The sequence below is a fragment of the Schistocerca piceifrons genome, chromosome 3 (genome assembly GCF_021461385.2).
Source record: "Schistocerca piceifrons isolate TAMUIC-IGC-003096 chromosome 3, iqSchPice1.1, whole genome shotgun sequence".
In the NCBI taxonomy this organism is placed as follows: Eukaryota; Metazoa; Arthropoda; class Insecta; order Orthoptera; family Acrididae; genus Schistocerca; species Schistocerca piceifrons.
In genome coordinates, this window is record NC_060140.1 from 518,234,629 (window position 1) to 518,247,673 (window position 13,045).

Genomic DNA, 13,045 nt, shown 5'->3' on the forward strand with positions numbered 1-13,045 from the left:
TAAGATGTGATGATGAGGACGAGCACAGAAGAAGAAATACACCAAAAAATAAAATGCAGGACTACCAATTTTAGCCCAAAAATTAACCCCACAAAAATGGTTGTGATGGCACTCAACAAACAAGAATTTGAGAACACTGATCAAGAAAAGAAGCTAGAAAATGTGGACCACTTTCAGTATGTTGGTAGTGTCATAACTCAAAAAGCCAATTCTTTCACAGAAATCATTAACAGAATTAAAACTCAAGAAAATTTTTTACCTTACTTATTTTTTACCCATAACTACATACAGCCTTGAAACCTAAGATGCCTACAGGTCAGTTCAGGAAACTGATCACTTAATTGAAACAGTATATGGAAAAAAGAGGAGTAGAGTGGCATCAAGTCAAGAGGAAGAAGTGTACCTGGACAGACAAAGATGGAAAGCGATCTTGTACCACAAATACACAACTGAGGATGATGATGATGGTGATGATGATGATTGATAGATAGATAGATAGATGCACAACCAACATCCATCACATTACTACAAGTTTATATACACATTAGCTTCACATATTTTGAAGAGTTCAAAACTGTCTGACGAGGCAAAACAAATTATTCAGATTGTTAAAAGAGATGACAGTTTAACTGTGATGGGGCATTGAGTATCATCTAACATGTGGCATAGGATGATAGCACATCACAGTCACTGCAGAGTGAGGGGAAGGAGTGGTTGTCTCCTCTCACCAGACCAGGAAGCCAAACATTATATGTTAATGGACACAATCCTATTGGGAGTCAGGTCAGAGCGATTTCATCCCATCAGAGTGACTCGTATGAAGTACGCCACAGCCAAATACTTGGCTACACTGACCGCGTCTTATTGCCGCTTATGCCTTGCCTCTCTTCTTCTCGCAGATGCTTTGCTTTTTGACTCAACAGTGAGAGGACAGCCTGAAGAAAAATGGAATACAGAGTTATACTGAGTTCCCTCCAGGTTTCCATGGCTGCTACATATGATAGTTCATTTCACTTAATTTCTACATGTTCTAGTACCTAGCAGAATGACATCTATTTCCCCTGTTGTTGACAAAGAAGTAGTTTGTCTTGTATTAACTGGGACATTTTCTCTGTTGCATACATTTGCTACAAAGCTTGTAAAGTACTAAGAGACTCAGAGCAGATGAAAAACTTTTTGGTTGAGGGGTCTTGTTGAGGGACTGGATGGTTGCCTCAGATGGACATCATAGTCCACTGTCTCTCAAGCTAAATCATTAGAAACATCAGGCTGAATCAGATGTACTATAGTACAGGTATAGCTATACTATAGTATAGGTATAGCACCATATTTAGTGAGTATTCAAATCATATTCACTTTGAAGAAATTTCATGTCTTTCTTTATGGCCCCAAGCTGCACCTGGTAATGAACCATACGTCACTGACCACATTTTTCAACCCAACATCTCACGTCCGAGACCGTATTACTCATTGGCTTCAGTGCTGGGCATTGTTCCTCAATAAAAATCTATGCAATCAATTTCAGAGGCACATCCCAGGATGGAAATGTGGATTCTCTTTCCTGCCTCCTCTTGGTGCCAGATTACAAGTTCCATCAAGAAGAAATTCTTTGTTTCTGCCTAGACAATAAGGCTCAACAAGCTGTGGACAATTTTCCCATTATGGGATCAGTCTGCATCACCACCGCCACAGAGGCAAATGCCGCTCTCAAACAAGTTTGCACCTTCATCTTCAGTGGGTGGCCAGAGTAGTTGGCCAGCAACAGTTTCTCCTCTTTGGCATTACTATGGGTTGCAACACCATTTGCTTTAGTTAATGATGTCATCCTTTTTAATCAAAAACCACACTGCAACACATGCAGTGATTCCACAAGCCTTACGACAACAGATCCTACAGTTGCTGTATAAGGGGCATTGGGGCACTTCCAGGACCAAGCTGTTTACTCAATGCCATGCTTATCAGATGGGCATCAACCAAGAAATAGAGAACTTTGTCCATCAAAGTAACAGATGTGAAGAACAGCAGGTGGCCCCCCAACAAGTTTTTTTTTGCCTTGGCCAGCATCGACCAAACATTGCAAATGAATGAATCTTGATCTTGCAGGCCTGTTCCTGAATACCATGCGGATCATCATAATTGATACTTTTTCCAGGTTCCCATATATTGTTAACTGCCATACAACAACAGCAGAATACTTAGTGATTGTGTTGCTGAAGATTTTCGCCATCGACGGTGCTGCAAACATTAGTGGAGGTCTTTGAGAAATTTTGCATTAAAAATGGAATGAAGCACATCTGTTCACCTCCTTTTCATCCCCACTTAAATGGAGAGGCTGAGAGGTTTATTCGGACATACTCTCCAAAGTTCCGTTGGTCCGGCACATCCATGTGGGACGAAGTGTTTGGCCAACAAGATCAGTGGTTTCCAGCCATCATTCATCAGCATCATGGACAATAGCTTTTTACACTTGGTACTAGAGACCAGATCATCAGTTGATGCCGGGAACAGCTGTGGTTACACAATGCCCCTTGACACCCCCCCCCCCCCCCCAATCTTTTTCTCCCCAATCCCACCATCGCATCCTGTTTTTATATCATTTTGTGGAAGAAGAGCTCATCCTCAACCCCACTCCACCAAATCCTCCTCCCTCCTCTAATTCCACCATCAAATGTTCCAGGTCAGCACAGCCACTGGGGGTGAGTCCAGCCTCTATGCCAGCTTCCTCACCCTGGGGCAGACCAACAATTTGCTTCAGATTGAGCTACCAGTCGGGGACATCCCCAGACGGTGCCTCAGTGGAGTGGCTGCCACTCCAGAGCCCAGTTGTGGTCATGACGTTGTCTCCAGTGTCCACCACAGAGGCTGCAGAAGAGATGGAGGTTGCACACCTTGCTCTCCGCCCGGCTCGAGGTCGGATCAAGTGGTGGTATCGATACCCCCTCCATCCTCACCCCATGGAAAACCAACAGTTACCACTACCTTTTGCAGTATGCCTCACTCCAGATCCACGTACTGCACCAGCCGTATGAGAAACTGGCCACACCGGCACACCACAGATGTTACTCAAGCCACTGAGATATGGATGCAGGGATCGACAACGGAGGGTCCACCTTGCCCAGTCAAGATGCTGCTACAGGCTACAGATTGCTCCGCCTCAACAGCTGTCCATCTCATTGGCACAACAGGAAACTCTAAGAGTGAAGTTTTTTTAGGTTTGTACCATCCTTGTAACGTGGATGGTTAAGTCAAGATCATCTCTTCTCGTGACACTCAACATTCTCTGCTGAGCCTTATCGAGATCACTGAAGCATGCCTAGATCTGTGCTCACAATTTCATACAGCCAAAGAGGCATGTATGGCTTATCAAATTCTATGGATGCAGTGAGCATTACTGTCTCCCCTTTTACTTTATAATTAGCTGTGGTATACTTTCCTCTCCTGCTAAACCATATGTTTACAGCTACATAAATGCTCTGTAAGTCAGTCTACAGTGTTTGGCAAAGTGTACTTCCTACCAGTATGAGCTTATCCCTATCATGTTCCAGTCAACAAAAATGTACTCGCAGGGGAAAAAAGAGGACTGCCTGCATGCCTCTATACAAAGCCTACTCTATCATCTTAGTCTCACAGTACTTCAGTGAGATACAGGATTGATGAAGAAGAATAGTTTCACAATCTGTGTCACATACCGGTTCTGTAAGTTCACCCAACAGTGTATTGGGAGAACTAAGTTGTTCTTACTTAGGTGTCCTGAGTACCTCCGTTACACTTCTACTTGCACTATAAGAACCTGTAATGATCCTAGCAGTGTGTGTGGATTCTGTTAACGTCTACTGTAATGCCTACTCTATGTTGTTGTTGTTGTTGTTGTTGTGGTCTTCAGTCCTGAGACTGGTTTGATGCAGCTCCCCATGCTAATCTATCCTGTGCAAGCTCCTTCATCTCCCAGTACCTACTGCAACCTACATCCTTCCGAATCTGCTTAGTGTATTCATCTCTTGGTCTCCCTCTACGATTTTTACCCTCCAAGCTGCCCTCCAATACTAAATTGGTGATCCCTTGATGCCTCAAAACATGTCCTACCAACCGATCCCTTCTTCTAGTCAAGTTGTGCCACAAACTTCTCTTCTCCGCAATCCTATTCAATACCTCCTCATTAGTTACGTGATCTACCCACCTAATCTTCAACGTTCTTCTGTAGCACCACATTTCGAAAGCTTCTATTATCATTTTGTCCAAACTATTTATCGCCCATGTTACACTTCCCTACATGGCTACACTCCATACAAATACTTTCAGAAACGACTTCCTGACACTTAAATCTATACTCGATGTTAACAAATTTCTCTTCTTCAGAAATGCTTTCCTTGCCATTGCCAGTCTACATTTTATATCCTCTTTACTTCGACCATCATCAGTTATTTTGCTCCCCAAATAGCAAAACTCCTTTACTACTTTAAGTGTCTCATTTTCTAATCTAATTCCCTCAGCATCACCCAACTTAATTCGACTACATTCCATTATCCTCGTTTTGCTTTTGTTGATGTTCATCTTATATCCTCCTTTCAAGACACTGTCCATTCCGTTCAACTGCTCTTCCAAGTCCTTTGCAGTCTCTGACAGAATTACAATGTCATCGGCGAACCTCAAAGTTTTTATTTCTTCTCCCTGGATTTTAATACCTACTCCAAATTTTTCTTTTGTTTCCTTTACTGCTTGCCCAATGTACAGATTGAATAACATCGGGGATAGGCTACAACCCTGTCTCACTCCCTTCCCAACCACTGCTTCCTTTTCATGCCCCTCGACTCTTATAACTGCCATCTGCTTTCTGTACAAATTGTAAATAGCCTTTCGCTCCCTGTATTTTACCCCTGCCACCTTTAGAATTTGAAAGAGAGTATTCCAGTCAACATTGTCAAAAGCTTTCTCTAAGTCTACAAATGCTAGAAGCGTAGGTTTGCCTTTCCTTAATATTCCTTCTAAGATAAGTCGTAAGGTCAGTATTGCCTCACGTGTTCCAACATTTCTACGGAATCCAAACTGATCTTCCCCGAGGTCGGCTTCTACCAGTTTTTCCATTTGTCTGTAAATAATTCACGTTAGTATTTTGCAGCTGTGACTTATTAAACTGATAGTTCGGTAATTTTCACATCTGTCAACACCTGCTTTCTTTGGGATTGGAATTATTATATTCTTCTTGAAGTCTGAGGGTATTTCGCCTGTCTCGTACATCTTGCTCACCAGATGGTAGAGTTTTGTCAGGACTGGCTCTCCCAAGGCTGTCAGTAGTTCTAATGGAATGTTGTCTACTCCGGGGGCCTTGTTTCGACTCAGGTCTTTCAGTGCTCTGTCAAACTCTCCACGCAGTATCGTATCTCCCATTTCATCTTCATCTACATCCTCTTCCATTTCCATAATATTGTCTTCAAGTACATCGCCCTTGTATAGACCCTCTATATAGTCCTTCCACCTTTCTGCTTTCCCTTCTTTGCTTAGAACTGGGTTTCCATCTGAGCTCTTGATATTCATACAAGTGGCTCTCTTTTCTCCAAAGATCTCTTTAATTTTCCTGTAGGCAGTATCTATCTTACCCCTAGTGAGATAAGCCTCTACATCCTTACATTTGTCCTCTAGCCATCCCTGCTTAGCCATTTTGCACTTCCTGTCGATCTCATTTTTGAGATGTTTGTATTCCTTTTTGCCTGGTTCATTTATTGCATTTTTATATTTTCTCCTTTCACCAATTAAATTCAATATTTCTTCTGTTACCCAAGGAGTTCTACCAGACCTCGTCTTTTTACCTACTTGATCCTCTGCTGCCTTCACTACTTCATCCCTCAGAGCTACCCATTCATCTTCCACTGTATTTCTTTCCCCCATTCCTGTCAATTGTTCCCTTATGCTCTCCCTGAAACTGTACAACCTCTGGTTCTTTCAGTTTATCCAGGTCCCATCTCCTTAAATTCCCACCTTTTTGCAATTTCTTCAGTTTTAATCTACAGTTCATAACCAATAGATTGTGGTCAGAGTCCACATATGCCCCTGGAAATGTCCTACAATTTAAAACCTGGTTCCTAAATCTCTCTCTTACCATTATATAATCTATCTGATACCTTTTAGTATCTCCAGGATTCTTCCATGTATACAACCTTCTTTTATGATTTTTGAACCAAGTGTTCTCTATAGGGATTACAAACACTTGGGCAGTACTCTAGAGTAAGCTGCATTAGCATCTTGTATGTGGTTTCATTTACACATGCAGCACACTTTCCCAGAATTATTCCAACAAATATGTCTTCCATTGCACAACTACTGCCGATTTCATGTGTTTGTACCAGTTCATAGCACTGTATATTAAACTCGTGTGTTCAAATGCTGTGATAGAATCCATAAGTTCCACATTTGCCCACATTTAGCAGGCACCTTTATTTTCATGTTTAATATGTTGGCTCTATATTGACACACGAATTCACATGATTTGCTATGCTTTCAGCTATAACTGCTACATTTCAACACATTTGTCTTCCCTTAGCTTTGCTGCTGGACAATTTTAAATTATGTTACAACACAGACAGACAATTTCAGTATATATCAGGTATTGTCAAAGAAAACGTATTTGTGCTCAAGACTTTTGTAGCCATTTACATTTCAACGTAATATATTAAGCAAAACAAACAGCAGTGCACCATAAACTATTTGTGATTTCCACCATGTAATTAATATTAGTATTGCAGATGGGATTAAAACAACAAGAAAAAATATTTTTGTGTAAATATAGCAATGTTACCTGTGGTGTGAATGCAAAGATACGATCATGAAGTGAGTACAACTTGCTTGTACTCAAAATACCAACATCATGAGATTTACGGCCTGTAAGTCCCAATTTCTTGTTTCGACCTGGAAAGATTTCGCTGTATCATACATGGAGTATTACCCCTTGCACAAAACATGTTGTAATAATGCAGCGTCTCTTTTTAGAGGACTCCTGCATACACATACTAAAGTAACAGATTATTTTATTGTACTGTGTAAAGATCAGAGCAGATTTAAAAAAATAAATTGAAATTCTTTAACAGGCATAAGCAATTAATTATCTAGTATGTTTAGGTAGTTTAGTGACGCCATTTGAAAAGTGTCAGCATAATACAGCAGCAGATTCCTTACAAATACTAAGAAGAAAATGACACTGGTGACAAATGGAACAGTAAAAAGTAACTATGTGTATTGTTTCTATTTCATCTCTCTCATCATAAACTAAGAGTGTATAAATACAAACTATGCTGTCTGCTTTGACATCAGTTGTTGAAAAGTGTAGTCCATTTCACTTTGTACGCTCTCCAATCTTAACTAGTAAGTTGTAACAATGGAAAATTAAACTGAAATGCAGGAGGATCTGCAATGAATTGACGCATGGTGCAGGGAATGGCAATTGAATCTCAATGTAGACAAGTGTAATGGGCTGCAAATACATAGAAAGAAAGATCTTTTATCATTTAGCTACAATATAGCAGGTCAGCAACTGGAAGCAGTTAATTCCATAAATTATCTGGGAGTAGGCATTAGGAGTGATTTAAAATGGTATGACCATATAAAATTAATCGTCGGTAAAGCAGATGCCAGACTGAGATTCAGTGGAAAAATCCTAAAAAAATGCAGTCTGAAAACAAAGGAAGTAGGTTACAGTACACTTGTTCGCCCACTGCTTGAATACTGTTCACCAGCGTGGGATCTGTACCAGATAGGGTTGATAGAAGGGATGGAGAAGATCCAACGGAGAGCAGCACGCTTCATTACAGGATCATTTAGTAATCGTGAAAGCATTATGAAGATGATAGATAAACTCCAGTGGAGGTCTCTGCAAGAGAGACACTCAGTAGCTTGGTACGGGCTTTTGTTGAAGCTTCAAGAACATACCTTCACCGAGGAGTCAAGCAGTATATTGCTCCCTCCTATGTATATCTCGCGAAGAGACCATGAGGATAAAATCAGAGAGATTAGAGCCCACATAGAGGCATACCGACAATCTTTCTTTCCATGAACAATACGAGACTGGAATAGAAGGGAGAACCGATAGAGGTACTCAAGGTACCCTCTGCCACACACCGTCAGGTGGCTTGCAGAGTATGGATGTGGATGTAGATGTAGCAAACTTGTACACATATTATTTGTCATTGTCATAGGATTTACATTACTTTTGCTTATTAACAAAACAAAAAGTAACTTTGAAAAAGGTTATCGCTTTCAATACAAGCACTTACATGATAAAATTCATAGAACAAGTCAAAATTGTCACATTCTCTGCTACAACTTAGGGTAGTTTACTGATATAATCCAAAACAGGTGTCTTCATTTTAAAGTGAAACACATTTACAGTCATGTGCAATTGAGTAGCTGTAGTATTGGAGAGAAAGTGAAATTTATTGAGGTGTTACGTGAGTGCAATCACAGCAGACTTTGAACTGGCTGGTGAGATGACAACCAAGGACAGTACGGGTTAGATATACAGTATATTAGATTGAGGCCAGATGAAAGGTGCCCTAGATATGAGAACATCTCATTTCTGAGGTAATGCATGGAATGAACATGGCAAATTTTAACAACAGATACAGAGGCAACAGTGCAAAAAATCATTTCCAATAAATGAGATAAGAAATGCCCGCAAACAACAACATCATCCAGAATGAACATCTTGCTTCATGGTAAAGGAGCCAATGCCCCAGCCATGGACCTCTTTATGGTACATGTCATTGCCCATGAAGGTTAGTATTAAAGTAAAAACAAAACCATCTGACAACTATGAAGAAAGGTTATCTGAACGGTGGGTGCAGGTACATGTTGGTACATACCAGCACAATGTGCAAAAATTACTAATCAAAGATCTGCTACCATAAAATACTTTAGCCAAACAGAATCACAAAACTGCAGGAATTTGAGCATCCCCAAAAGAACTTTCATAACATCTTGGAAATAGACAGGACTGTTCCGTGAAAAATGGAACAAATGGATGCCCTAATCCAGCTCCAATCAAACACCAGAAATTCTGGACAGAAGTTGAGCAATCATGGATCACTAGGACTTCCCATCACTTTCATTACCTTACACCACAATGTGTTCCCACATCAAGGCAGAAGAGGATGCAATATACTACAAGGTAGGTATCTCTAATTCAACATGTCATGAGTGTAATTTAGTCTGCATCTACTACATTCACTGCCGTCCCAGCTTTTGTACACTGATCTGTAAACTTTTGAGGAGTGTATATATCTGCAAATTCATCTGCTGATTCTAGATTGCTGAACAGTTTCCTGTGGTGAATCCATCACACAACTGTTTCATGAAGCATTACTTATGCACCAGTTGTGAAATATTTATCACAACATGTTTTGAGGCTAAGTCATCCCATTATCAAGTACTATAAAACAAGGAAACAAATTAAAACATTGTAATCTACACATACTGATGACCATGTAAATATTTATATTGCTTCTACGCTATTAGGCACCATCAAAAATCAAAAGGTGTCAGCAAATGTGCATTGTCAAACACAAGAAACTTTTCCTAGAACAACTCATGTTGGTGTATCATACTCTCACAAGGTTTAGTGCAAACTAATGGTAGCTGCTGCATCCCCCAAACAATCATAAAATTGTTTAATGCTGTATGTCAAATCCTAGCAAAATAAGTAAATCAATACTGCACCTATGTTGTGATGTGTTCATCCATACTGAATACCAAAATAAAATATTAGACCTAATGCTGCTAATCAGAATAAGTTTGTGCCTGCTTCTCAAAGAACACATTGCTAAACTGGATACATAAAAATTCACAGAAACAATCATGCCATGTTGGGGAATTATCTCATATAAACTACTGAGATTATTTAACAACTAAGGGATTAAAATTGCATTCAGGATCGATGACAAACTGGAGCAGACGCTGCAGCATCAGATTGGTACAGGGGAGAACTGGATGTGGAAGGTGTTGAGCCTGTGTACTGGGAGAATGACTCGTGCATGCACAGAGACAGATGGTCTGAAGTGGGTTCAGTCGAGTACGTAGTTCTAATTTTCATCTACTAGAGAACAGTAGCGGACTGGACTAAACAGAAATAACTATAATGTAGTTAAGAATTTTGACCACCAGAGTCCAGTAGTGCACAGACATATTCAAGAAACAGATCAAGAGAAAGTTTTTGTGAACTGTTATCTTTACTTCTTGAAGGTTTTTTGTTTATTTATGTTTGTACAGTTTTTTATGTGCTTTCAGTAGTGTGAATGATGCATGAATGTGGTCTAAAGTAAATATGTAGATCCTTGTTCTACTAACGAACGCTGTACGAACTAGTGTGAGAAAGTTTTAAAACAGTGTGAATGCAGATGACAGGAAATTTTGTATCATAATATGTTAAGTAAGTTGATGGTAAAAGGAAAGTTAATTCCAGTGCAAATGAAAATAGTTAAAAACGTAAAGTAAAACAAAATATCAGAATGTTAAATATTTATTTCAGGAAAAAGTTCAGTTCGAAAGTGTGTTATCTGTTGATTGGTTAGTCATGAAAACTGCGGGCTAAGGCGGGAGATTATTGTTTTTCTATTGGCCTTAAAGAAAACTGACCAATTAGAGTGGAGTATTCTTCACACGTCTTTTCTCTTGGAGATATAGAATGCTTACAGCAGTCTAAGGGCGTCTGAGCTCAGCCTTTCAATGGTACGGTCGTGTGTAGGATGAGCTCCATAGGAAGTTATAATTTGTAGGTTTTAGTTGTGCTACATGTTTCAAAAGTGTTTTAAAGTAAAGGCATATTTACTCCAGTGTGTTTTTTAGAAAGTATGGATTTTTTAAGTAATTTTGTGTGTGAGAAAAGCTTGGAATACTGTGTAGACCGTTGACTAAAAGCCTGAGTGCATTAGACACTGTTAAACTTAATCGTATGGCGAGCATTTTCATTTAAGAACAATCCGTGCTTCAAAGCTGTTTAGATTTCGGGAAATACATCATCATAAACTTGCTAACATGAATGAAAGGGTTTGTACATGACTATGTTAAGATTAGCACGTGCTTGGCAGTGAATGTGCACATCTCAAGGTTCAGAATATACATATAAACATGTGAAACAAATACTAACAAAGAGATAGACGGGCTAGCCAGTACTTACCTCAGCTCAGTACAGCCGATAGATACACGAAAAAACAGAACCGAAAATTTACGTTCCTAGCTTTCCGAACAAATGTTCCTTCATCAGGGAGGAGAGAGGGGAAAGAAAGGGAAGAAGGGAAAGTGGGTTCAGTTACTCACAACCCAGGTTATGAAGCAACAGGGAAAGGAAAACAGGGAGGGTAGCAAGGATGGAGGCATGGTTGTCAGAGGGAAGCCAAAGATATTCTACTGTAAGTACTGTGCCAGCTTCAAACCAAAGAGGGTGCATACAGAAGTAAAGAGGTATATAGTATAAAGATAAACTCAACTATGTAGGATGAAAAGATGCGTGAATGGCTAAAGAGGAAAGGGAAAGAGGAGAAGACTGAAGAGTAAATGGGAGTGAGAATGTTTAACGTAGGTTCAGTCCAGGGGGATGGCGGGATGAAAGGACGTGTTGGAGTGCAAGTTCCCATCTCTGCAGTTCAGAGGGACTGGTGTTGGGTGGGAGAAGCCAAATGGCACATACGGTGTAGCAGGTTCCTAGGTCCCTAGAATTACGCTGGAGAGCATGTTCCGCTTCTGGGTATTGGACATCTCCTAGGCGGACAGTTCGTCTGTGTCCGATCATGCGCTCAGCCAGTTTAGTTGTTGTCATACCGATGTTAAAGGCTGTGCAGCGCAGGCATGTCAGCTGATAAATTGCATGTGTAATTTCACACGTGGCCCTGCCTTGAATTGTGTATGTTTTACCAGTAGCGGGGCTGGAGTAGGTGGTTTTGGGGGGATGCATGGGGCAGGTTTTGCAGCGGGGTCAGTTACAGGGGTAGGAACCGCTGGGTAGAGAAGGTAGTCTGGGAATATTGTAGGGTTTAACAAGGATGTTACGGAGGTTAGGGGGGCAACGAAAGGCAACTCTGGGTGGTGTGGGGAGAATTTTGTCAAGGGATGATCTCATTTCAGGGGTTGACTTGAGAAAGTCATATCCCTGGCGGAGTAATTTGTTGATGTATTCGAGGCCAGGATAATACTGGGTGACAAGGGGGATGCTTCTGTGTGGTCTGGGGGTAGGAACATTGTTGTTGGACGGGGAGGAATGTATTGCTCGGGAGATCTGTTTGTGGACAAGGTCTGCAGGATAGTTGCGGGAGAGGAAAGCACTGGTCAGATTATTGGTGTAATTGTTGAGGGATTCATCACTGGAGCAGATACGTTTGCCACGAATACCTAGGCTGTAGGGAAGGGAGTGTTTGATGTGGAATGGATGGCAGCTATCAAAGTGAAGGTACTGTTGTTTGTTTGTGGGTTTGATATGGACAGAGGTGTGGATGTGAGCTTCAATAAGATGAAGGTCAACATCCAGGAAGGTGGCTTGGGTTTTGGAGAAGGACCAGGTGAAATTCAGATTCGAAAAGGAGTTGAGGTTATGGAGGAAATTAAGGAGTGTTTCTTCACCATGAGTCCAGACCACAAAGATGTCATCTATAAACCTATACCAGGTCAGGGGAAGCAGCTGTTGGGTCTTCAGGAAAGCCTCCTCCATGCGGCCCATGAAGAGGTTGGCATAGGACGGAGCCATAGGGGTACGTGGCTCACGTGGAGTGAGTAAGTCTATGGAAGCCGTTGTGAGGCCTTGAGAGGGACCTTGGATTTTTAGGATTTTCTGCAGCTCAGTCTGGATGGAGGGAATGGGATCCTGGGTAACAGCTTTGTAGGTTGAGGTGTCGGAGAGTTGACGCAGTCCTTCTGCCACATACTCCACACGGTCAAGTACCACAGTTGTGGAGCCTTTATCTGCCGGGAGGATGACACTAGAGAAGTCTGTTTTCAGCTCCTTAATGGCACGGGACTGAACCTATGTTAAACAACCTCACTCCCATTTACTCTTCAGTTTTCTCCTCTTTCC

At 41.0% G+C, this 13,045-nt stretch overlaps 1 protein-coding gene across 2 annotated transcripts in view; it reads right to left on the reverse strand.

Annotated features, from left to right (window-relative positions):
• LOC124788353 (probable phosphorylase b kinase regulatory subunit alpha) overlaps window positions 1-13,045 on the reverse strand; it is a 262,109-nt gene that overhangs the window by 138,004 nt on the left and 111,060 nt on the right. For both annotated transcript variants that reach the window (XM_047255616.1, XM_047255615.1), the window contains exon 10: window positions 6,791-6,900. In XM_047255616.1, coding sequence (XP_047111572.1) covers window positions 6,791-6,900 — 110 coding nt within the window. The remainder of the gene's footprint in view (window positions 1-6,790; window positions 6,901-13,045) is intronic.